At 47.4% G+C, this 24,008-nt stretch overlaps 1 protein-coding gene and 3 long non-coding RNA genes across 5 annotated transcripts; all 4 read right to left on the minus strand.

The window, feature by feature from the left end:
* Window positions 1-204: 204 nt before the first annotated feature.
* On the minus strand, window positions 205-2,252 carry LOC118102358. Of its 2 annotated transcripts, none has more exons than XR_007032390.1 (3): window positions 2,130-2,252; window positions 629-685; window positions 205-343 (listed from the first exon to the last, which is right to left on the minus strand). It is a non-coding gene; the product is annotated as an uncharacterized LOC118102358 (long non-coding RNA). The 2 variants fall into 2 exon arrangements; XR_007032391.1 differs by having other exon boundaries at window positions 244-298.
* A 2,746-nt stretch (window positions 2,253-4,998) lies between these two features.
* On the minus strand, window positions 4,999-6,583 carry LOC118102356. Its single transcript, XR_004694657.2, has 4 exons — window positions 6,351-6,583; window positions 6,130-6,194; window positions 5,897-6,042; window positions 4,999-5,800 (listed from the first exon to the last, which is right to left on the minus strand). It is a non-coding gene; the product is annotated as an uncharacterized LOC118102356 (long non-coding RNA).
* Window positions 6,584-6,591: 8 nt separating this feature from the next.
* Window positions 6,592-7,975, minus strand: LOC124851129. The gene is made up of 4 exons (XR_007032389.1): window positions 7,741-7,975; window positions 7,489-7,553; window positions 7,156-7,334; window positions 6,592-6,652 (listed from the first exon to the last, which is right to left on the minus strand). It is a non-coding gene; the product is annotated as an uncharacterized LOC124851129 (long non-coding RNA).
* Window positions 7,976-9,342: 1,367 nt separating this feature from the next.
* On the minus strand, window positions 9,343-15,165 carry LOC124851381 (mucin-2-like; the record flags this gene model as incomplete). The annotated part of the gene is made up of 10 exons (XM_047338991.1): window positions 9,343-9,364; window positions 10,446-10,577; window positions 10,810-10,930; window positions 11,022-11,099; window positions 11,810-11,880; window positions 12,123-12,235; window positions 12,337-12,483; window positions 12,576-12,622; window positions 13,211-13,261; window positions 15,114-15,165. Coding segments are annotated over 10 exons (834 nt in total), but the record flags the coding sequence as incomplete, so codon positions are not given.
* Between the last annotated feature and the right edge of the window lie 8,843 nt (window positions 15,166-24,008).

Genomic DNA, 24,008 nt, shown 5'->3' on the forward strand with positions numbered 1-24,008 from the left:
ACGGTCGTTTGTTGGAGGGGTTATATGATTATTGTCGTTAGGTGTTGTAGTTGTTGTAGGGGTTGGGGTTGGCAGTTATTGGTGTTGTAGTTGTTGTTGAAGGTTGGTGTTGGCAGTTGTTGTTGGGGTTGGTGTTGTAGTTGTGGTTGGCGTTGTTGTAGCTGTCGTTGCGCAGTTGTAGCTGTCGTTGCCGCAGTTGTAGCTGTTGTTGCCGCAGTTGTTGCCGCAGTTGTAGCTGTCGTTGCCGCAGTTGTAGCTGTCGTTGCCGCAGTTGAAGCTGTCGTTGCCGCAGTTGTAGCTGTTGGTGCAGCAGTTGTTTGAATTTGGACTGATCCGTAAATAACTAAAATACAAGATTTGTGCTTAAGTGGTGAACAAATAAATTAACTTACAAAATAAACTGTGGTAAACGACTGTGTTATAAGTGTTCAACTAAAAAGTTTGTTGCAATTAATCACCTTATAATCTGTATATGTTAATGTGATTTAATATTTTATTGTGTAAGATATTAGATAAAGTTTCTACCAAGTTCTCTTACTAAAGTCACATAGTATTGATCATTACAGACTTTATTCTTATTTATTTCAAGACAATCTGAAGTCAATCAGTTCAACCTTATTTATCTTACCTGTTAGGATCAAGAAAACTGATATGATCTTTCTGGTCCCCATCCTGTCAATGCAATCTGCAAAATCAAACCAGAGAGATGCAGAATGTGAAGAGATGTTGTTCCACAGTTGGATTAGTTGACCCTCAGAGATGTATTACCATGTCTCGGATGAAACTGTTGAATGAGTTTATACACCATCAAAAACATCTTGACTATTTTTGCAATATTCTGAATTAAACTTTTTTTTATTTCATTATATATACATCGTTTAGTTTTTGTTAACGTTTTTCTTTGGAACTATGTTTTAAATAGAAGAAAGGTTTTGAAGAAATAAATAGCATAACATTAACACATATGTTTAGAAGGTAAATTTTCACAAATATAATCCATTGTTTTCCGTAACCCTTTAATGACAGTTGTTTCATTTATCTGTTACACAGGTTTCTGAGATGTCTAACTCATTAAATAAGTATTGATCATGTTGATAAATACTTTCTTGATATATGGTATAACATATGTTAAAAATTATTCAAAATGTGTACATTTATCAATGTCCAAATATTGTAGTGAATACGAAAACACTGATGAGAATTTTCTTTTTTTTATTTGAATTGTACTATGGAGTAAATGCATATTTTTTATAAACATCTACGACATGCTGGTTAGTTTTTTAAATGTTATTTTTGATCCTTTCAGCTGCACATTGAAATGCCATCAATTACTTTTATCATATTTTGGTTGCAGTGTAAACTGGTGGCCCACACGCACAACCAAAACTTTTTCTATGGCCATTTTTCCAAATTTAGGGACTAAGATGCATTTCAGATGTCTACGATATCGTTTTTAAATAAAGTGATCAATTCAACTTTTCACTTTTTAAGTGTAATTATTTTTAAACTGCTATCTACAAAATATTCCTTTGGAAGATTTCCAGCTATTTTTCAATTCAGTGAGTAAGAATCTATTAATTATTTGATGGAAAAACCTTAACATCCCTGAACAATAAAAAAAAACAGTTTTTCTGTTTAAACTCAACTCAGGAAATGTAACAGAAAAGCAACAACGATCTCGAACGAAGTGTAATTTAAGCATTAACCAGGCTGAGCTGTTCTTGAGCAATTGGACGCCAGAAAATTCGAGAAGAACCACTACTGTATCAATTTGTTTTCAAACATTTAACAAATGTATTAATGCAAATATAATATCCAAATTTCAATTGAGCTTAAAACTAGAAAAAAAAACTAGAAAATCAGGTGAATAGAAACCGTTGATGCAGGATTTTACATTTAACAACAAAGGTTTATGATTTAATTGTCAATCAATTATCATTTTAAGTATTAGATAATATGTAATTTTGTTTCTTATTCATAATGAAATACATCTCAATAATTAAATATTAAACAAAATTAGTTTAATAAATAATCGCACAAACATTCAACACACACACACCAATGCACACACCCACACACACTGATGATGAATTTAGAAAGTGTACAAAAAGTTCTAAACTTGTACTTACCGCAATATAGCTCAGTACAAGATGAAAAGTTATCGATTCCCTTCTTTTTCCGACAAACAGGTTCTTAAAATGTTCACTTTCCTCTTAGATTCAGCTCAGTTCACATATGAGTGACTGCAAACCTCTCTTCTTCTGTGACAGTCGACTTCTATTTGGGCCTTTATATACTCAAATAGAAAAGAGTCTACTGACGTGACAGATTGGTGATACATCGATCAGAAATGCTGTGACACCTAAGATGATAACAATCTGCTCACAGTCAGTTTCTTGGCATAGTTTCTTTTGTCCTGTGAGAAAAGTACAGGTGCATTCCATCCTCTTGTGTGACAGTAAATTATGGTAAATAAACAATTGTAGTTTAGTGAATTAAATACAAGAAGACTTGAGATGATCATATGCAACCACTGAATGAATATATTAATGCGATATTTGGAGATACAATACGATGTGTTCAAGTTTAAAGTTCATATGGATACATCCAAAGATAATTAAAGATGCATCAGATTTATTTCCTCATATTTATCGGAGGGAGTGCCATGGTGTCACATCTAGAAAAATGTGAGGACGCAAAACAGACTTGACAAGAGTCAGGTTTCTATAAATAGTCTTCAGTCAGACAAACACATTTCTGGTAACCTGGTAGTCAAATCCAAATGTTAGGAAAAGTAGGCTAACGCCCAAAGACACAACCTGAAATCCACAAGCAGTTGAGCAGGTTAAATTGGAACATTTACATCACATTAATGAAGTCGCTAAAACCATTTTAATAACTTATTCATTTTTTAGTTTTCGTAATTGCAAATGTCACTCAGCATAATTACCACATGACTTGTAAATTGCCTGTACATGTGATTGTGAGCGGTTGTTCAGCGGAATGGGAAAAACACTATACCTCATCTTGTATCTATATATTTTGGGGTAAGTATATGCATAAGTCTATATTTACATACATGCACTGCAAGAAAACCAAATAAATATATACAAAATGTATATGGCTGTGATGAGAGTGTAAGTTTTGTCGGAATGTTGTGTTTCTCTTTAAATTTTAAGGTATCAACCATAATATGTTATGATTTGCTGCTAAAAATTGAATTGATTTGAACACCTTGTATCTTTATTCATTTGTTTTTTGCCATGTATTTTGTGAAGCACTTTGTAACCGTGTTTTGATTGGTGCTAAGAAAAAGAGTGTATTTGCAGGATATGTCCAGTTGATGATGTATTCTTATTTTGCATGTGATTTGTCCATTGGCTGGTGTTGCAGTTGCAGTTCTTCGCGATCTCAGGTTCACTGTTGCTGGGTGGATTTTGCCACAGCTGTAGCATGGAGTTGAGATTAACATGAAGGTCAGAGGCCAAAGACCCAAACAGATTTGTCCTGTCACATTTAGCTGGGGAGGGGTAAAGGGAAAGCTAACACATAAAAACTAGGGCTGTCAAACGATTAAAATCTTTTATCAGATTAATCACAGGGTAGCTGTGAAGGGAAGCGGGAAAAATTAGGTATTGCAACAGTGCCACCTGGTGAATCTCACCTCCAAGAAATAATTAAACCCTTTTGTGTGCAACAGCACAGGTTCTTGATATCACGGGGCAAGAGACGGCTTTACTCGTACTTTTATTTAACTCAATAAATGCTTAAATCAATATACATATAGGGTTAGGGTTACATAGACATTCACCATTTGTTTTTTTATTGATAACAAGTCCAAATGATAGAGCTATTCAGATTGAAAAATAAAATAAAAACATACAACACCATAATTAAATGTGGCTGTCTCTTTGCTATGCCTCTGAGCAAACATAGGATGATGTTATTTAGAACTTTTATTTTTATCAAACTCAAAGATAACTTTTATCCTAAACAACTGGGTCATCTTAGCCTTTGCTCAATTTTTTTTTTGCAAATAAAGGATGGTTGAATGAAACTTCTTTCTTTTCTTTTTTAAATCATACAAACAACCAAACCTTTACACAATTAAATGTGAAATCTGAATCTGAGCCCATCTGCAGAAGCAGTGTTGAGCCAGTTCACACTTAAAAAGAACGAGTTCCAAGTTCAGTTCATGCAGATGAAAATGAACTAGTTCACGTTCATAGTTAATTTTTTCTTGGGATGATTTAGGTGACAAACGTGCGGTCACGTGTTTGGTGATGAATCGATGGAGTCGGATCACGTCTGCGTGTCGCTCCACTCACTTTAACACTGAGTCCTGACTGTGAGCATCTCGTGTCGTACTGAGCACGACATGTTGACGAGTCATTTTCATGATGTTTAAATGCAGCCTCATAAACTCTGGAGCGAATCAAACAAACACTCAGTGACTTCATGTGCTGATCAGGTCCTGATAACTAGTGACGAGTGTTTATTAGTTCAAGTGATGATTAGTGCAGCGGTAGTTGGTGCAGCAGCTGTGATCAGAGAAACTCTGTGTTTCACTGTTCTTCTACAAAGTCACTGAGCGGCTGCGGAACGTGAACGAGCTCTGATCTCACTGCGTGTGTCGCTCTGAGCGAGTGAGTGGGGGCGGGTATGGGTACATGGAGCGGCTCATTCTGCGCATGCGTTAATGCGTCAAAAACAATGAATGCGTTAATTCCACAAATTAATCATCCCACGTTAACACGTTCATTTTGACAGCCCTAATAACAACTAATAAATAAATATAATTAAATCAAGATAAAAAATAAAAGTTATTCATCCAAGTTCAGCACACAGGGATAACTCTTGTTATATTTATTTATAATGTACTATAAGAATTGTATACTACTATGTTCTTCTAGGAATGACGATGTTTGGTTCGACACTTTTCTCAAGACTGAAAAATGTCATGAGTAAATCATGAAAATCATCACCCAAGAGAGGACAGACATTTTGTACCTTGTTTATTATGACATTTCTGACAGAAACCCCGGAAAAATACATGAAATCTCACAGAATAAAGAAATGTGCGATTACTTAAATCCACTATATATAAATAAGAAAATCGACAGTAAACAGTTTTCACATATATATATATACCAGATACACCATGACCTTTGATCAAATAAATGAGGTCGCATTGTGAAGCCCGCTATGACCTGCATGTGTTCCTTCATTTAATTTAAAATACAAACTTAAACATTCATTTTACATGCATTTGGAGATTATAGAAAAGTTTAGATAAGACGACATTAATACCGAACAAAGTTGAATATTGCTATGCCACAGTGCTCAGTGAAGTCAGATACATTTTGAATTTAGCAGTGCAACAGAACAGATATTTTTTGAACTCCCCAGTGTTTCATAGATAGTGTTGTTATGTTTCAATGGAACAGAAGCTTTAAGGCAGCTGTGTCATTCTGTCCAGGATCCTGGACGTCCACAAACACTAACGTGTTCAGTTCCACAAACAAACCTAATCCACTGTCATTGATGTGTCGGATCAGTGCAAAGTTGAACTTGGTGGTGAGTTCATCCAAAACAATGCAACACATTAAAAAAAAATCAACAATCTGGGATTTTTGCTGACGATGAAGTCCTTCTTCATTCCAGAGATGTCGTTCTTGTTCTCATGGGAATTCATAAGGAAATCAGCACAGATGCTATTGCTGGCTTGACAGTAGCCATGACAACAGCACCAGACAGGATGCAGTGACGAGACTGATCTGTTGACTGACTCCACTTGAAGCTGTAAATGAGGAGAAAATAAATCAAAACATTAGTTTGATAAATACTTTTTCAGCCTGTGAAGTTTTCCAAACAAGCAGAACTCAGTATCTCTTACCTATGCCATCCACGGTGATGGAGCTGCCTTCAATGTCAAAGCCGTTGACTGATGAAGCTGCATTTAGCAAAACGTCTGCAATCGCAGTGTTGTTAGGAACAGCACCGCTGAAGACGAGATCCAAAGTATTGTAGATTGATCCATTTCTGCAGGAGGAGAAACAAATAAATGTTGAATGAAATATCAGATTTAGGCTGCAATCCTGAAAATGTAACAATATGTTAACAAATTACCTGAATTGCACCACTTCCAAGGAACGGAAGGAAGAGGGGAATTCCTTTTTGTACCGGGGTTCAAGCTGCAGAAACAGAAAAGACATGGTATTTAAAAAAATTAACTTCTTTTATGCTCAATGTACTTTCACTTGATATTATTTTGGCTACTTGATAAAAAATAATAAAATAGAAAACACAATAATGTAAAGCCACAGGTTTTATTTTGAGAAGAGGCTTACCTGATTCTTTATGAGAGAAGCTCTTCCTTTAAAAGCAGCAGATGATGGATCCAACAAGTCGGTTGTGAATGTTTGCTGAACAGACCTGAAAATCACTCGCTTAGTTGTGATGGCAGCAGTTGTTGGTGCTGCAGTTGTAGTTGTTGTTGCTGCAGTTGTAGCTGTTGTTGCTGCAGTTGTAGTTGTTGTTGCTGCAGTTGTAGCTGTTGTTGCTGCAGTTGTAGCTGTTGTTGCTACAGTTGTAGTTGTTGCTGCAGTTGTAGCTGTTGTTGTTGCAGTTGTAGGAGTTGCAACTGGACTTGCTATAACACATTTTTTAGAAAAATGTTTGCTGCATCAGAAACATGGTTCTTGATTTTTGTCATAACAGGCAATACATCAATCATAGTGTCAACTAGTAAAAGACCCTTGAACATTGGTGGATTACTGTTATAAGCAGTTTTTCCATAAGTAGTAAGAGATAACGCTTCTCTGCAGAGGAAACAGTTCTGCTAGTGCTCAAAGGCAAAGTACATGAGCAGATCATCTGCGTGACAACAGTGTACATGCCCTGTGCAGGATGTGGATGCATGTTACTATCTTTATAAGGCCCCATGAAATAACAGGAACATACTGGACGATTAACTTTTGTGGTAGTTTGATATCAATGCACCAACACTGCAGCCAACCACAGCTCATTTGAGGATAATTGGACAGATTGGTGCTCAGATGAGTGCAGTAGTATGTACTAGATGATGAACTTGGCTGGGGGAGTAACAAAAAGTCAGTTGTGTCATGCTGTGAGATAGATGTTGTATTTACTTACCAATTACACTGATTGTGCTGGAATCTATCGTCACGTTGAAGGTGCTGTTGGCATTATTTACAGCTGATACTAATGTTTCAGCAACAACACCATTCTCTGGGAGTTCTGAAATGGTAGAATCCGTATTGAACAGAATCTCCAAATCTGCATCAACTTCAACTGCTTTTGTTGATCGTCTCCTACGTCAGGAAACCAAATGAGACAAGTATTAATAATAATATTAGCTGACTGTAGATTAATCAAAACGTATAATTTGCACATGAAACTATCAACACAGTGAGTCAGTAACCCTGAGCTTAAACAATATTAGTAAAGTAACAAATATGTTTTTACCTGAACTCTTTCACACGGCATTTGTCGAAGTTTTTACCAAATTTGTTCTTGTATATTGTGTTGCACTGCAAAAAAAGAAGCAACACTTAGACGATAGGAAGATTTCAAACAATTTTCATGAAATAAATGAAAGAATAAATTGATATTCTGGTGGAAATAAATCATCACAACTGGTTTCTAGTGTAAAATGTAAATAATGGGCAAAACTGACACAGTTAATAAATAATATATAGAATATGAAAGTGTACTCACCGGCCCTACGAGTTTTTGTTCAAGATCTTTGTATTGACTGCTTTGTGGGTTTTTGAGCTCTTCAGTAAATGGCTCATCAGTCAAGCCCACTGAGACAGTGTAAGTAGGTTGAGGAGCCACAGTTGTAGTTGTGGTTGTAGTTGTTGTTGCTGCAGTTGTAGCTGTTGGTACCGCAGTTGTAGCTGTTGGTGCCGTAGTTGTAGCTGTTGGTGCCGCAGTTGTAGCTGTTGGTGCCGCAGATGTAGCTGTTGGTGCCGCAGATGTAGCTGTTGGTGCCGCAGTTGTAGTTATTGTTGTGGCTGGGGTTGTAGTTGTTGTTGCCGCAGTTGTAGTTGTTGTTGTTGTTGGGGCTGGGGTTGCAGTTGTTGTTGCTGCAGTTGTAGTTGTTGTTGGAGTTGGTGTTGTAGTTGTTGTAGGGGTTGGTGTTGAGGTTGTTGTAGTAGTTGGTGTTGTAGTTGTTGTAGGGGTTGGTGTTGTCGTTGTTGTAGGGGTTGGTGTTGTAGTTGTTGTAGCTGGTGTTGTAGTTGTTGTAGGGCTGGTGTTGTAGTTGTTGTAGGGGCTGCTGTTGTTGTTGTTTGCTGGTGTTGTAGTTGTTGTAGGGTTGGTGTTGTAGCTGTTGTTGGAGTCGGTGTTGTTGGAGTTGGGGTTATAGCTGTTGGAAGGGCTGGGGTTGTAGTTGTTGCAGGGCTGGTGTTGTAGTTGTTGTAGGGCTGGTAGCTGTCGGCTGGTGTTGTAGTTGTTGTCGGCTGGTGTTGTAGTTGTTGTAGGGCTGGTGTTGTAGTTGTTGTTGTTGTTGGGGTTGGTGTTGTAGTTATTGTAGGGGCTGGTGCTGTAGTTGTTGCTGGAGCCTGTGGTCGTTGTTGGAGTTGGGGTTGTAGCTGTTGGAAGGGCTGGTGTTGTAGTTGTTGTCGGGCTGGTGTTGTAGTTGTTGTAGGGCTGGTGTTGTAGTTGTTGTTGGTGTTGTAGTTGTTGTAGGGGTTGGTTTTGTAGTTGTTGTTGGGGTTGGTGTTATAGTTGTTGTCGGTGTTGTAGTTGTTGTCAGGGTCTGTGTTGTAGTTGTTGCTGGAGCTGGGGTCATGTTGGAGCTGGGGCTGTAGCTGTTGTAGGGCTGGTGTTGTAGTTGTTGTAGGGTTGGTGTTGTATTTGTTGTAGGGGCTGGTGTTGTAGTTGTTGCTGGGGTTGGTGTTGTAGTTGTTGTTTGTAGTTGTTGTAGGAGCTGGTGTTGTAGTTGTTGTCGGGTCAGGTTGTAGTTGTTGTAGGGGCTGGTGTTGTGTTGTTGTCGGGCTGGTGTTGTAGTTGTTGTTGGAGTTGGTGTTGTAGTTGTTGTCGGGCTGGTGTTGTTGTTGTTGTTGTAGGGTTGGTGTTGTAGTTGTTGTTGGAGTCGTTGTTGGAGCTGGGGTTGTAGTCTGGTCTGAGCTGGTGTTGTAGTTGTTGTCGGGTCGGTGTTGTAGTTGTTGTCGGGGTTGGTGTTGTAGTTGTTGTAGGGCTGGTGTTGTAGTTGTTGTAGGGGCTGGTGTTGTAGTTGTTGTTGAGTCGGGGTCGTTGTTGGAGTTGGGGTTGTAGTCGTTGTCGGAGTTGGTGTTGTAGTTGGTCGGGTCGGTGTTAGTAGTTGTTGTCAGGGTTGCTGTTGTAGTTGTTGTAGGGGTTGGTGTTGTAGTTGTTGTTGGAGCTGGTGTTGTAGTTGTTGTAGGGCTGGTGTTGTAGCTGTTGTTGGGGCTGGTGCTGTAGTTGTTGTCGGTGTTGTATTTGTTGAAGGGTTTGTGTTGTAGTTGTTGTTGAGTCGGGTCGTTGGTTGGAGTTGGGGCTGTAGTTGTTGTAGGGGCTGGTGTTGTAGTTGTTGTAGGGCTGGTGTTGTGGCTGGGGCTGTCGCTGTAGCTGTTGTCGGGGTTGGTGTTGTAGTTGTTGTTGGAGTTGGTGTTGTAGCTGTAGCTGTTGTCGGGGTCGATGTTGTAGTTGTTGTCGGGTCTGTGTTGTAGTTGTTGTCGGGCTGTGTTGTAGGGGTTGGTGTTGTAGTTGTTGTTGGGTTGGTGTTGTTGTTGGAGTTGGTGTTGTAGTTGTTGTCGGGGTCTGGTGTTGTAGTTGTTGTAGGGGTTGGTGTTGTAGTTGGTGTTGTAGTTGTTGTGGGAGTTGGTGTTGTAGTCGGTCGGGTTGGTGTTGTAGCTGTTGGAGTCGGGGTCGTGGTTGAAGCTGTCGGGGCTGGTGTTGTAGTTGTTGTAGGGCTGGTGTTGTAGTTGTTGTTTGGGTCGGGGTTGTAGTTGTTGTAGGGGCTGGTGTTGTAGTTGTTGTTGGAGTCGGGGTCGTTGTTGGGGTTGTAGTTGTTGTCGGGGTTGGTGTTGTAGTTGTTGTAGGGTCTGGTGTTGTAGTTGTTGTAGGGGCTGGGGTTGTAGTTGTTGCTGGGTCTGTGTTGTAGCTGTCTGAGTCGTTGTTGTAGTTGTCGGGACGGTGTTGTAGTTGTTGTGGGGTCTGCGTTGTAGCGTTGTAGGGCTGGTGTTGTAGTTGTTGTAGGCTGGTGCTGTAGTTGTTGTAGGGCTGGCAGTTGTTGCTGGAGTCGGGTTTGTTGGAGCTGGCTGTAGTCTTGTTGTCGGAGCTGGTGTTGTAGTTGTTGTAGGTTGGTGTTGTAGCTGTTGTAGGGGCTGGTGTTGTAGTTGTTGTTGGGGCTGGTGCTGTAGTTGCTGTTGGGGGCTGGTGTTGTAGCTGTGGCTGGCGTTGGTGCTGTAGTTGTTGGAGGGGCTGGTGTTGTAGCTGTTGTTGGGGCTGTGGAGTTGCTTGGGCCTGGTGTTGTAGTTGTTGTAGGGCTGGTGCTTGTTGTTGGGGCTGGTGCTGTAGTTGTTGTTAAGTTGTGTGTAGTTGGTGTAGCTGTTGTAGGGCTGGTGCTGTAGCTGGTGTTGGAGTTGGTGTTGTAGTTGTTGTCGGAGCTGGTGTCAGTTGTTGCTGGTTCGGGCTGGAGCAGGTCGTTGTTGAGTCAGGGTCGTTGTTGGAGTTGGGGTTGTAGGGCTGGGTGGTGTAGTTGTTGTAGGGTCGTGCTGTAGTTGTTGTAGGGTCGGTGTTGTAGTTGTTGCTGGGGCTGGTGTCGTAGTTGTTGTTGGAACTGGTGTTGTAGTTGTTGTCCGGTCTGGGGTTGTAGTTGTTGTAGGGGCTGGTGTTGTAGTTGTTGTTGGAGTCTGGGTCGTTGTTGGGGCTGTAGTTGTTGCTGGGTTGGAGTTGTTGCTGGAAGGTGTGTTGGTCGGGCTGGTGTTGTAGTTGTTGTAGGGTTTGGTGTTGTAGTTGTTATAGGGCTGGGGTTGTAGTTGTTGTTGGGGTTGGTGTTGTAGTTGTTGTTGGTGTTGGTGTTGTTGTTGTTGTTGGTGTCTGTGTTGGTGCTGTTGTGGGGCTGCAGTAGCTGTTGTAGGGTCGGTGTTGTAGTTGTTGTAGGGTTGGTGTCGTAGGTTGTCGGGTCTGTGCAGTAATTGTTGTAGGGCTGGTGTTGTAGTTGTTGTTGGAGTCTGGGGCTGTTGTTGGAGTTGGGGCTGTAGTTGTTGTCTGGAGTTGGTGTTGTAGTTGTTGTAGGCTGGTGTTGTAGTTGTGGTTGGCGCTGGTGTTGTAGTTGTTGTCGGTCAGGTTGTAGCTGTTGTAGGGCTGGTGTTGTAGTTGTTGTAGGGCTGGTGCTGTAGCTGTGGTTGGTGCTGGTGTTGTAGTTGTTGGAGGGCTGGTGCTGTAGCTGTTGTTGGAGCTGGGGCTGTAGTTTGTCGGGGCTGGTGTTGTAGCTGTTGCTGAGTCTGGTCGTTGCTGGAGTTGGGGGTGTAGTTGTTGTAGGGCTGGTGTTGTAGTTGTTGTCGGGGCTGGTGCTGTAGTTGTTGTAGGGCTGGTGCTGTAGTTGTGGCTGGCGTTGGTGTTGGTTGTTGTCAAGCTGTGTTGTAGTTGTTGTAGGGCTGGTGTTGTAGTTGTTGTAGGGCTGGTGCTGTAGCTGTGGTTGAGCTGGTGTTGTAGTTGTTGGAGGGGCTGGTGTTGTAGTTGCTGGAGCTGGGGCTGTAGTTGTTGTCGGGGCTGGTGTTGTAGTTGTTGTTGGAGTCGGGTCGTTGTTGGAGTTAGCTGGTAGTTGTTGTAGGGGCTGGTGTTGTAGTAATTGTCGGGGCTGGTGTTGTAGTTGTTGTAGGGCTGGTGTTGTAGTTGTTGTAGGGCTGGTGTTCAGTGTGGCTGGGTTGTCGTTGTAGCTGTTGCTGGGGCTGGGCTTGTAGCTGTGGTTCGCTGGTGCTGTAGCTGTTGTTGGAGCTGGTGTTGTAGTTGTTGCTGGAGCTGGTGCTGGAGCTGTGGTTGTAGTTGTTGTAGGGCTGGTGTTGTAGCTGTTGTCGGGGTGGGTGCTGTAGTTGTTGTAGGGTTTGTGTAGTAGTTGTTGTAGGGTCGGTGTTGTAGTTGTTGTTGGGGTTGGTGTTGTAGTTGTTGTAGGGGTCAGTGTTGTAGTTGTTGTTGGGGCTGGTGTTGTTGTCGGAGTTGGTGTTGTAGTTGTTGTAGGGTCGGTGTAGTAGTTGTCGTAGGGGCTGGTGTTGTAGTTGTTGTCGGGTCGGTGTTGTAGTTGTTGTTGGAGCTGGTGCTGTACAGTTGTTGTCGGTCGGTGTTGATGGTTGTAGTTGTTGTCGGGGCTGGTGTTGTAGTTGTTGTCGGGGTTGGTGTTGTAGTCGTTGTTGGAGTCAGGGTCGTTGTTGGAGCTGGGGTTGTAGGGGCTGGTGTTGTAGCTGTTGTAGGGCTGGTGTTGTAGCTGTTGTAGGGCTGGTGTTGTAGTTGTTGTTGGGCTGGTGCTGTAGTTGTTGTTGGAGCTGGTGTTGTAGCTGTTGTCGGCCTGGTTGTAGTTGTTGTAGGGCTGGTGTTGTAGTTGTTGTTGGAGTCGGGGTCGTTGTCGTTGTAGTTGCTGGAGCTGTTGTGTGGTTGTAGTGTAGGGGCTGGTGTTGTAGTTGTTGTTGGAGTCGGGTCGTTGTTGGAGTTGGGGTTGTAGTTGTTGTAGGGCTGGTGTTGTAGTAATTGTCGGGGCTGGTGCTGTAGTTGTTGTAGGGGCTGGTGCTGTAGCTGTTGTAGGGGCTGGTGCTGTAGCTGTGGTTGTCACAGTTGTTGTCAGCTGGTGTTGTAGCTGTTGCTGAGCTGGTGTTGTAGTTGTTGTCAGAGTTTGTTTTGTAGTTGTTGTAGGCTGGTGCTGTAGCTGGGCTGGCGTTGGTGTTGTAGTTGTTGCTGGAGCTGGTGCTGTAGCTGTTGCTGGAGCTGGTGCTGGAGCTGGTTGTAGTTGTTGTAGGGGGTTGGTAGCTGTTGTCGGGGTGGGTGTTGTAGCTGTTGTTGGGGCTGGTGCAGTAGTTGCTGTAGGGCCTGTGCTGTAGCTGTTGTTGGGGTTGTTGTTGTTGCTGGGGTTGGTGTTGTAGTTGTTGTAGGGGTCAGTGTTGTAGTTGTTGTTGGGTTGGTGTTGTTGTCGAGTTGTGTGTTGTAGCTGTTGTAGGGTCGCTGTAGTTGCTTAGGGTTGGTGTTGTAGTTGTTGTCGGGGTCGGTGTTGTAGTTGTTGTCGGAGCTGGTGTTGTAGTGTTGTAGGTGTAGTTGTCGAGGGGTTGGTGTTGTAGTTGTTGTCGGGTCGGTGTTGGAGCTGTTGTAGCTGTTGTAGGGCTGGTGTCTGGAGTTGTTGTAGCTGTTGTAGGGGCTGGGGTTGTAGCTGGTGCTGGAGCTGGTGTTGTAGCTGTAGCTGTTGTCGGAGCTGGTGTTGTAGCTGTTGGGTCGGCTGGTGTTGTAGTCGTTGCTGAGTCAGGGTCGTTGCTGGAGTTGGGGTTGTAGGGCTGGTGCTGTAGTTGTTGTAGGGTTGGTGTTGTAGTTGTTGTTGGGGTTGGTGCTGTAGTTGTTGTTGGAGCTGGTGTTGTAGTTGTTGTCGGGTCGGGGCTGTAGTTGTTGTAGGGCTGGTGTTGTAGCTGTTGTTGAGTCGGTCGTTGTTGGGGCTGAGTTGGTGTTGGAGTTGTTGTGTCCGGTGTTGTAGCTGTTGTAGGGGCTGGTGTTGTAGTTGTTGTTGAGTCGGGTTGTTGGAGCTGGGGCTGTAGCTGTTGTAGGGGCTTGGTGTAATGTCGGGCTGGTTTGTAGTTGTTGTAGGGCTGGTGCTGTAGCTGTTGTAGGGGCTGGTGTTGTAGCTGTGGCTGGGGCTGTCGCTGTAGTTGTTGTTGGGGCTGGTGCTGTAGCTGCTGTCAGAGCTTGTGCTGTAGCTGTTGTAGGGGCTGGTGTTGTAGTTGTCTGGCGCTGGTGTTGTAGTGTTGGAGCTGGTGTTGAGCTGTTGCTGGAGCTGGTGCTGGAGCTGTGGCTGTAGCTGTTGTAGGGCTGGTGCTGTAGCTGCTGTGTCGGGGTGGGTGTTGTAGTTGTTGTTGGGGTTGGTGTAGTAGTTGTTGTAGGGTCGGTGTTGTAGTTGTTGTTGGGGTTGTTGTTGTTGGGGTTGGTGTTGTAGTTTTGTAGGGTCAGTGTTGTAGCTGTTGTTGGGGCTGGTGTTGTTGTCGGAGCTGGTGCTGTAGCTGTTGTAGGGTCGCAGTAGTTGTCGTAGGGGTTGGTGCTGTAGCTGTTGTCTGGGTCGTTGCTGTAGTTGTTGCTGGAGCTGGTGCTGTAGCTGAGGTCGGCCCATGTTGGAGCTGTTGTAGCTGTTGTAGGGGCTGGTGTTGTAGTTGGTGCTGGAGCTGGTGCTGTAGCTGTAGCTGCTGTCGGAGCTGGTGCTGTAGCTGTTGTCGGGCTGGTGTTGTAGCCGTTGTTGGAGCCAGGTCGCTGTTGGAGCTGGGGTTGTAGGGGCTGGTGTTGTAGTGGTTGTAGGGCTGGTGCTGTAGTTGTTGTTGGGGTTGGTGCTGGAGCTGGTGCTGTAGTTGTTGTCGGGGTCGGGGGTAGCTGTTGTAGGGGCTGGTGTTGTAGCTGTTGTTGAGTCGGGTCGGGGGGCTGTAGCTGCTGGAGCTGGTGCTGTAGCTGTTGCTGGAGCCTGGGTCGTTGTTGGAGCTGGGGCTGTAGCTGTTGTAGGGCTGGTGCTGTAGCAATGTCGGCTGGTGCTGTAGCTGTTGTCAGGGTTGGTTGTAGTTGTTGTTGGAGCTGGGGTCGTTGCTGGAGCTGGGGCTGTAGTTGCTGTAGGGGCTGGTGTTGTAGCTGTTGTAGGGGCTGGTGTTGTAGCTGTTGCTGGAGCTGGGGTCGTTGCTGGAGCTGGGGCTGTAGCTGTTGCAGGGCTGGTGTCAGTAGTTGTTGTAGGGGCTGGTGTCAGTATTTGTTGTAGGGGCTGGTGCTGTAGCTGTTGCTGGGGCTGGTGTTGTAGTGTTGCTGTAGCTGTTGCAGGAGCTGGTGCTGTAGTTGTTGTCGGGCCTGTGTTGTAGTTGTTGTAGGGGTTGGTGTTGTAGCTGTTGTCGGGGTTGGTGCTGTAGTTGTTGTTGGAGCTGGTGTTGTAGTTGTTGTCGGGGCTGGTGCTGTTGTTGTTGTTGCAGGCGTGGTGTTGTAGCTGTTGCTGGAGTCGTTGTTGAGCTGGGGTTGTAGTTGCTGTCGGAGTTGGTGTTGTAGTTATTGTCGGGGTCGGTGTTGTAGTTGTTGTCGGGTTGGTGTTGTAGTTGTTGTAGGGGTTGGTGTTGTAGTTGTTGTAGGGTTGGTGTTGTAGTTGTTGTTGAGTCGGGGTCGTTGTTGGAGCTGGGGTTGTAGTCGTTGTCGGAGTTGGTGTTGTAGTTATTGTCGGGCTCTGTGTTGTAGTTGTTGTCAGGCTGCTGTTGTAGTTGTTGTAGGGTTGGTGTTGTAGTTGTTGCTGGAGCTGGTGTTGTAGTTGTTGTAGGGGTTGGTGTTGTAGTTGTTGCTGGGGTTGGTGCTTGTAGTTGTTGTCGGTACATTTGTTGGGGCTGTTGTAGTTGTTGTTGGAGTCGGGTGTTGTTGGAGCTGGGGTTGTAGTTGTTGTAGGGGCTGGTGCTGTAGCTGTTGTAGGGCTATGTTGTGGTTGGGGCTGTCGCTGTAGCTGTTGTGGGGCTGGTGCTGTAGCTGTTGCTGGAGCTGGTGTTGTAGTTGCTGTCAGAGCCTGTGTTGTAGCTGTTGCAGGGCTGGTGCTGTGTAGCTGTTGGCTGGCGCTGGTGGTAGCTCTGTTGCTGTGGGCAGTTGTTGCTTGGTGAGAGGCTGTATTGCTGCAGGGCTGGTGTTGTAGCTGGTCGGGGTGGGTGTTGTAGCTGTTGTTGGGGCTGGTGTAGTAGCTGTTGTAGGGGTCGGTGTTGTAGTTGTTGTTGGGGCTGTTGTTGTTGTTGGGGTTGGTGTTGTAGTTGCTGTAGGTGTCAGTGTTGTAGCTGTTGTAGGGGCTGGTGTTGCTGGTTTGAGCTGGTGGTTGTAGCTGCTGCAGGGTCGGTGCAGTGTCTAGGTTGGTGTTGTAGTTGTTGTGGGTCGGTGCTGTAGCTGTTGGTTGGAGTTGGTGTTGTAGTTGTAGTTGTTGTCGGGTCGGTGTTGGAGTTGTTGCAGCTTGCTGTAGGGCTGGTGCTGTAGCTGGTGCTGGAGCTGGTGCTGTAGCTGTTGGCTGAGCTGGTGTTGTAGCTTGTCGGTTGGTGGTGTCGGTTGAGCGATGTGTTGGAGCTGGGGCTGCAGGGCTGGTGCTGTAGCTGTTGTAGGGCTGGTGCTGTAGCTGTTGTAGGGGTTGCGTTGTAGCTGTTGCTGGGGCTGGTGCTGTAGCTGTTGCTGGAGTTGGTGCTGTAGTTGTTGTCGGGTCGGGCCAGTTGCTGTAGGGGTTGGTGTTGTAGCTGTTGTTGGAGTCGGGTCGTTGTTGGGGTTGTAGCTGTTGCTGGAGCTGGTGTTGTAGTTGTTGCTGGAGTCGGGTCGTTGTTGGAGCTGGGGCTGTAGTTGTTGTAGGGTTGGTGTTGTAGTAATTGTCGGGGCTGGTGCTGTAGCTGTTGTAGGGCTGGTGGTGTAGCTGCTGAGGGTGCTGTAGCTGTGGCTGTCGCTGTAGCTGTTGGGCTGGGCGTTGCAGCTGTTGTGTGGAGCTGGTGTTGTAGCTGTGGTCAGAGCTGGTGTTGCAGCTGTTGTGGGTTCGGTGTTGTAGTTGTTGTAGGGCTGGTTGTAGTTGCTGTTGAGCCGGGGCCTGTTGGAGCTGGGGCTGTAGTTGTTGTAGGGCTGGTGCTGTAGCAATTGTCGGGCTGGTGCTGTAGCTGTTGTAGGGCTGGTGCTGTAGCTGTTGCAGGGGCTGGTGTTGTAGTTGTGGTCAGCTGTCGCTGTAGCTGTTGCTGGGGCTGGTGTTGTAGCTGTTGTTGGAGCTGGTGTGCAGTTGCTGTCAGAGCTGGTGTTGTAGCTGTTGTAGGGGCTGGTGCTGTAGTTGTGGCTGGCGCTGGTGTGTAGCTGTTGCTGGAGCTGGTGCTGTAGCTGTTGCTGGAGCTGGTGCTGGAGCTAGGGCTGTAGCTGTTGTAGGGCTGGTGTTGTAGCTGCTGTCGGGGTGGGTGTTGTAGTTGTTGCTGGGGCTGGTGTAGTAGTTGCTGTAGGGTCTGAGTTGTAGCTGTTGTTGGGGTTGTTGCTGTTGCTGGGGCTGGTGTCGTAGCTGTTGTAGGGGTCAGCTTGTAGTTGTTGTTGGGGCTGGTGTTGCTGTCGGAGCTGGTGTTGTAGTTGTTGCAGGGGCTGGTGCAGTAGCTGTCGTAGGGGCTGGTGCTGTAGCTGTGGTCGGGTTTGGTGTTGTAGCTGTTGCTGGAGCTGGTGTTGTAGTTGTAGTTGTTGTCGGGGCTCGGTGTTGGAGCTGTTGTAGTTGGTAGGGGCTGGTGTTGTAGCTGGTGCTGGAGTTGGTGCCGTAGTTGTTGTCTGGAGCTGGTGCTGTAGTTGTTGTCGGGCTGGTGCGTCGTGTTGTTGGAGTCAGGGTCGTTGTTGGAGCTGGGGCTGTAGGGTTGGTGCTGTAGTTGTTGTAGGGCTGGTGCTGTAGCTGTTGAGGGGCTGGTGCTGTAGCTGTTGCTGGGGCTGGTGCTGTAGCTGTTGCTGGAGCTGGTGCTGTAGCTGTTGTCGGGTCGGGGTCGTAGCTGTTGCAGGGGCTGGTGTTGTAGCTGTTGCTGGAGTCTGGTCGCTTGTTGGGGCCAGCTGTTGCTGCTGAGCTGGTGCTGTAGCTGTTGCTGGAGTCGGTCGTTGTTGGAGCTGGGGCTGTAGTTGTTGTAGGGCTGGTGTTGTAGCAATTGTCGGGGTTGGTGCTGTAGCTGTTGTAGGGTCTGGTGCAGCTGTTGAAGGGGTCGTGTTGTAGCTGTGGTTGTCGTTGTAGCTGTTGTTGGGGCTGGTGCTGTAGCTGTTGCTGGAGCTGGTGCTGTAGCTGTTGTCAGAGCTGGTGCTGCAGTTGTTGTGGTCGTCATGTTGTAGTTGTTGCAGGGCTGTGCTGTAGCTGTTGCTGGAGTCAGTCTGGTGAGGCTGTAGTGTTGTAGGGGCTGGTGCTGTAGCAACTGTCGGGCTGGTGTCAGTAGCTGTTGTAGGGGCTGGTGCTGTAGCTGTTGTAGGGGCTGGTTGCCAGCTGTGTTGGGGCTGTCGCCGTGTTGTTGCTGGGGCTGGTGTTGTAGTTGTTGCTGGAGCTGGTGCTGTAGTTGCTGTCAGAGTTGGTGTTGTAGCTGTTGTAGGGCTGGTGTTGTAGCTGGGTTGGCGCTGGTGCTGTAGCTGTTGCTGGAGCTGGTGCTGTAGCTGTTGCTGGAGCTGGTGCTGGTTATGGCTGTAGTTGTTGTAGGGGCTGGTGTTGTAGCTGTTGGCCGGGTGGTACAGCTGTTGGGGCTGGTGTAGTAGTTGTTGTAGGGGTCTGTGTTGTAGTTGTTGGGGCTGTTGTTGTTGTTGGGGCTGGTGTTGTAGCTGTTGTAGGGGTCAGTGTTGTAGTTGTGTTGGGGCTGGTGTTGGTTGTCGGAGCTGGTGTTGTAGTTGCTGTAGGCTGGGTGTAGTAGCTGGTCGTAGGGGCTGGTGCTGTAGCTGTTGGCTGGTGTCAGTAGCTGTTGCTGGAGCTGGTGGCTGTAGCTGTTGTCGGGTCGGTGCTGGAGCTGTTGTAGCTGTTGCAGGGCTGGTGCTGTAGCTGGTGCTGGAGCTGGTGCTGTAGCTGTTGGTCGGAGCTGGTGTCAGTTGTTGTCGGGGCTGGTGCTGTAGTCGTTGCTGGAGTCAGGGTCGTTGTTGGAGCTGGGGCTGTAGTTGTAGGGCTGGTGCTGTAGCTGTTGTAGGGGCTGGTGCTGTAGCTGTTGCTGGGGCTGGTGTTGTAGTTGTTGCTGGAGCTGGTGTTGTAGCTGTTGTCGGGGCTGGTGTTGTGGTTGTCGGGTCGGTGTTGTAATTGTTGTAGGGGTTGGTGTTGTAGTTGTTGTTGAGTCGGGGTCGCTGTTGGAGTTGGCGGTTGTAGTTGTTGTCGGAGTTGGTGTTGTAGTTGTTGTAGGGGTTGGTGTTGTAGCTTGTTGTAGGGGCTGGTGTTGTAGCTGTTGCTGGGGCTGGTGCTGTAGCTGTTGTTGGTGCTGTAGCTGTCATTGGGGCTGGTGCTGTAGTTGTTGTAGGGGCTGGTGCTGTAGCTGTATGGCGTGGTGCTGTAGTTGTTGTCTGGTCTGGTGTTGTAGTTGTTGCAGGGGTTGGTGCTGGTTGCTTGTAGGGGCTGGTGTTGTAGTTGTGGTTGGCGCTGGTGTTGTTGTCGGAGCTGGTGTTGGAGTTGTTGTAGGGGTCGGTGTAGTAGCTGTCGAGGGGTTGGTGTTGTAGTTGTTGTTGAGTCGGTCGTTGTTGGAGTTGGGGTTGTAGTTGTTGTCGAGTTGGAGTTGTAGTTGTAGCTGCTGTAGGGGTAGGTGCTTGAGCGTTTGTAGCTGTTGTAGGGCTGGTGCTGTAGCTGCTGTCGGGGTGGGTGTTGCAGTTGTTGCTGGGGCTGGTGTAGTAGTTGTTGTAGGGCGGTGTTGTAGTTGTTGTTGGGTTTGGTGTTGGTGTTGTTGTTGGGGTTGGTGCTGTAGCTGTTAGAAATCAGGTAGCTTTTGCTGGGGCTGGTGTTGTAGTTGTTGTCGGGCTGGTGCAGTAGTCAGTTGTCGGTTCGGTGTTGTAGTTGTTGTAGGGCTGGTGTTGTAGCTGTTGTTGAATGGGCTTGTTGGAGCTGGGGTTGTAGTTGTTGTAGGGCTGGTGTTGTAGTTGTTGTCGGGGCTGGTGCTGTAGCTGTTGTAGGGTTGCGTTGTAGTTGCTGTAGGGCTGGTGCTGTAGTTGTGGTCGGGCTGTCGCTAGTTGGTGTTGTAGCTGTTGTTGGAGCTAGTTGTGTGCTGTTGCTGGGGTTGGTGCTGTAGCTGTTGTAGGGGCTGGTGCTGTAGCTGTTGTAGGGCTGGTGCTGTAGCTGTGGTTGGCGCTGGTGCTGTAGCTGTTGCTGGAGCTGGTGCTGTAGCTGTTTCTGTCCGGGTGCTGTAGCTGTTGTAGGGGCTGGTGTTGTGCTTGTTGCTGGAGCCTGGGTCATGTTGGAGCTGGGGCTGTAGTTGTTGTAGGGCTGGTGCTGTAGCTGTTGCTGTAGCTGTTGTAGGGTTGGTGTCAGTAGTTGTAGGGGCTGGTGCTGTAGCTGGTGGTCAGCTGTCGTAGTTGTTGCTGGAGCTGGTGTCAGTAGCTCACGGGCTGGTGCTGTAGTTGTTGTAGGGCTGGTGTTGTAGTTGTGGCTGGCGCTGGTGTTGTAGCTGTTGTTGGAGCTGGTGTTGTAGTTGTTGTTGGAGCTGGTGTTGGAGCTGTGGCTGTAGCTGTTGCAGGGCTGGTGCTGTAGCTGTTGCTGGCCCAGTGCTTAGGTTGCTGTGGGGTTGGGTGGTTGCTGCTGGGGCTGGTAGCTGTCGCAGGGCCTTGGTTGCAGCTGCTGTCAGCTGTTGCGAGCTTGTTGTAGTTGCTGTAGGGCCTGGTGGTAGTTGTCGCAGGGTCATTGTTGTTGTTGTAGGGTTTGGTGTTGTAGCTGTTGTTGCTGTTGTTGGTGCTGGAGTCCGGGTCGTTTGTTGGAGCTGGGGTTGTAGTTGTTGTAGGTTGGTGTTGTAGTTGTTGTAGGCGCTGGAGCTGGAGCTGTTGCTGAGTCGGGGTCGTTGCTGGAGTTGGGGCTGTAGCTGTTGTTGAAGTTGGTGTTGTAGTTGTTGTAGGGCTGGTGCTGTAGCTGTTGTAGGGGCTTGGGTTGTAGTTGTACCTATGTCATCCACGGTGATGGAGCTGCCTTCAATGTCGGCCGCTGACTGATGAAGATGCATTTATCAAAACGCTTGCAATCGCAGTGTCACAAGAACAACTGTGCCGCTGAAGGTGAGTGTCAAATTATTGTAGATTGATCCATTTCTGCAAGAGGAGAAACAAATAAATGTTGAATGAAATGACAGATTTAGGCTGCAATCCTGAAAACGTAACAATATGTGAACAAATTACCTGAATTCCACCACTTCCAAGGAAGAGAAGGAGGGAATTTGATTTTGTACCGAGGTTCAAGCTGCAGAAACAGAAAACACATGGTATTTTTTTTTAAATAAACTTGTTTTATGCTCGATGCACATTTACTTGATATTATTTATGGCTCCTTGATTAACAAAAAATACTAAAATAGAAAACACAATAATGTGAACCTGAAGGTTTTCTTTGATAAGACTCTTACCTCAGTCGCTATGTTAGCAGCTCTTCCTTTAAAAGCAGCAGATGATCGATTCAACAAGTCGGTTGTGAATGTGTCCAGAAGAGACCTGAAAATAACTTCCTTTGTTGTGATGGCAGCTGTTATTGCTGCAGTTGTAGCTGTTGTTGGAGCTGGGGTTGGAATTGTAGTTGTTGTTGGAGCTGGTGTGTAGTCTGCTGAAGGTGGTGTTGTAGTTGTTGTAGTGGTTGGTGCTGTAGTTGTTGTCGGGGTTGGTGTTGTAGTTGTAGTCGGTGTTGTGTTGTAGTTGTTGTCGGTTGGTGTTGTAGTTGTTGTCGGAGCTGGTGTTGCAGCTGTTGTCTGGTGCTGTGCTAGTTGTCGGGCTGGTGTTGTAGTTGTTGTCGGGCTGGTGCTGTAGTTGTTGTCGGGTTGGTGTTGTAGCTGTTGTAGGGGTTGGTGTTGTAGTTGTTGTAGGGCTGGTGTTGTAGTTGTTGTCGTGGTGTTGTAGTTGTTGTAGTGGTTGGTTGTAGTTGTTGGTCGGGTTGGTGTTGTAGTCAGAATGGTGTTGGTGTTGTAGTTGTTGTCGGGGGCAGGTTGGTTGTCGGAGTTGGTGTTGCAGTTGTTGTCGGGTTGGTGTTGTCAGTTGTTGTCGGGTTGTTGTTGTAGTTGTTGTCGGGGCTGGTGCTGTAGTTGTTGTCGGGGTTGGTGCTGTAGCTGTTGTCGGGTCGTGGTTGGTAGTTGTTGTCGGGCTGGTTGTAGTTGTTGTCGGGCTGGTGGTTGTAGTTGTTGTTGGGTCGGTGTTGTAGTTGCTGTCGGGTCGGTGTTGTAGCTGTTGTAGGGGCTCAGGTTGTAGTTGTTGTAGGGGCTGGTGCTGTAGCTGTTGTAGGGTTGGTGCTGTAGTTGTCGGGGCTGGTGGTTGTAGCTGTTGCAGCTGGTGTTGTAGCTGTTGTAGGGTTGGTGTTGTAGTTGTTGCTGGAGCCAGGGTCGGTTGGAGCTGGGGTTGTAGCTGTTGTCGGAGCTGGTGCTTGTAGCTGTTGTAGGGGCTGGTGTAGCTGTTGTAGGGCTGTGCTGTATGCTGCTGGGGCTGGTGCTGTAGCTGTTGTTGGTGTGTAGTTGCTGTTGGCCCGGTTGTAGTTGTTGTCGGGCAGTTGTAGCTGTTGTAGGGCTGGTGTTGTAGCCAGGGTCTGCAGCGTTGTAGTTGCTGGAGGCTGGTGCTGTAGCTGCTTGGGTCGGGTATGTTGTAGCTGTTGTCGGTCAGGTTGTAGCTGTTGTAGGGGTCTGGTGCTGTAGCTGTTGTAGGGCTGGTGCTGTAGCTGTTGTAGGGCTGGTGCTGTAGTTGTTGTCGGGGCTGGTGCTGTAGCTGCTGGAGCTGGTGCTGTAGCTGTTGTCGGGCTGGTGCCAGAGCTGTTGTGGGCCGGAGTTGTTGTAGGGCTGGTGCTGTAGGGGTTGGTGCAGCTGTTGCTGGAGTCAATGCTGCTGGAGCTGGGGCTGTAGCTGTTGGCCTGAGCTGGTGCTGTAGCTGTTGTCGGAGCTGGTGCTGTAGCTGTTGCCTGGGCTGGTGCTGTAGCTGTTGTAGGGGTCGGTGTTGTAGTTGTTGTAGGGGCTGGGGCTGTAGCTGTTGGTTGGGTCGGTGTTGTAGTTGTTGTCGGAGCTGGTGCTGTAGCTGTTGTCAGGTCGGTGTTGTAGCTGTTGTGGGGGTCGGAAGTTGTAGTTGTTGTAGGGTTGGTGTTGTAGTTGTTGCTGAGTCGGGTCATGTTGGAGCTGGGGCTGTAGTTGTTGTCGAGCTGCGTGTAGCTGTTGTAGGGGCTGGTGTCAGTGTTGTTGTAGGGTCTGCTGTAGTTGCTGCTGGGGCTTGGTGCTGTAGCTGTGCTGGTGCTTGCAGCTGTTGTTAATGGGTGCTGTAGCTGGCTGGGCTGGTGCTGTAGGGGCTGGTGCTGTAGCTGTGGCTGCTTGGTGCTGTAGCTGTTGGAGGGCTGGTGCCGGAGCTGGTTGTAGCTGTTGTCTGGGCCGGTGTCTGTAGCTGTTGCTGGAGCTGGTGCTGTAGTTGTTGTCGGGTTGGTGTTGTAGCTGTTGTAGGGTCTGGTGTCATAGCTGTTGCAGGGGCTGGGCTGTAGCTGTTGCTGAGCTGGGGTCAGCTGGAGCTGGGGCTGTAGCTGTCGAGTCATGTTTGTAGCTGTTGTAGGGGCTGGTGTCAGATGGGGCTGGTGTTGTATTGTTGCTGGGGCTGGTGTTGTAGCTGCTGGCTGGTGTTGTAGCTGTTGCTGGGCCGGTCGTAGTCAGTTGTCTTTGGGCTGGGTGCTGCAGGGGTCTGTCGTATGTGGTGCTGGTGCTGTAGCTGCTGGAGGGCTGGTGTCAGTTGGTTGGAGGGGCTGGTGCTGTAGTTGTTGTCGGGTCGGTGTTGTAGCTGTTGTCGGGTCGGTGTTGTAGTTGTTGTAGGGTTGCTGTTGCAGTTGTTGTAGGGGTTGGTGCTGTAGTTGTCGGGGCTGGTGCTGTAGCTGTTGCTGGAGCTGGTGCTTGTAGTTGTTGTCGGCTGGTGTTGCAGTTGTTGCAGGGCCTGGTGTCGTGCAGGGGCTGGTGTCAGGCTGTTGCTGGAGCCAGGTCGTTGCTGGAGCTGGGGCTGTAGTTGTTGCTCGGAGCTGGTGCTTGTAGTTGCTGTAGGGCTGGTGCTGTAGCTGTTGTAGGGCTGGTGCTGTAGCTGTTGCTGGGTTGTGTCGAGTTGCTGCTGGTGCGTAGCTGCTGGGCAGTGGCTGTAGCTGCGTCGGCTGGTGTTGTA

This window comes from Hippoglossus stenolepis, chromosome 23, assembly GCF_022539355.2.
Source record: "Hippoglossus stenolepis isolate QCI-W04-F060 chromosome 23, HSTE1.2, whole genome shotgun sequence".
In the NCBI taxonomy this organism is placed as follows: Eukaryota; Metazoa; Chordata; class Actinopteri; order Pleuronectiformes; family Pleuronectidae; genus Hippoglossus; species Hippoglossus stenolepis.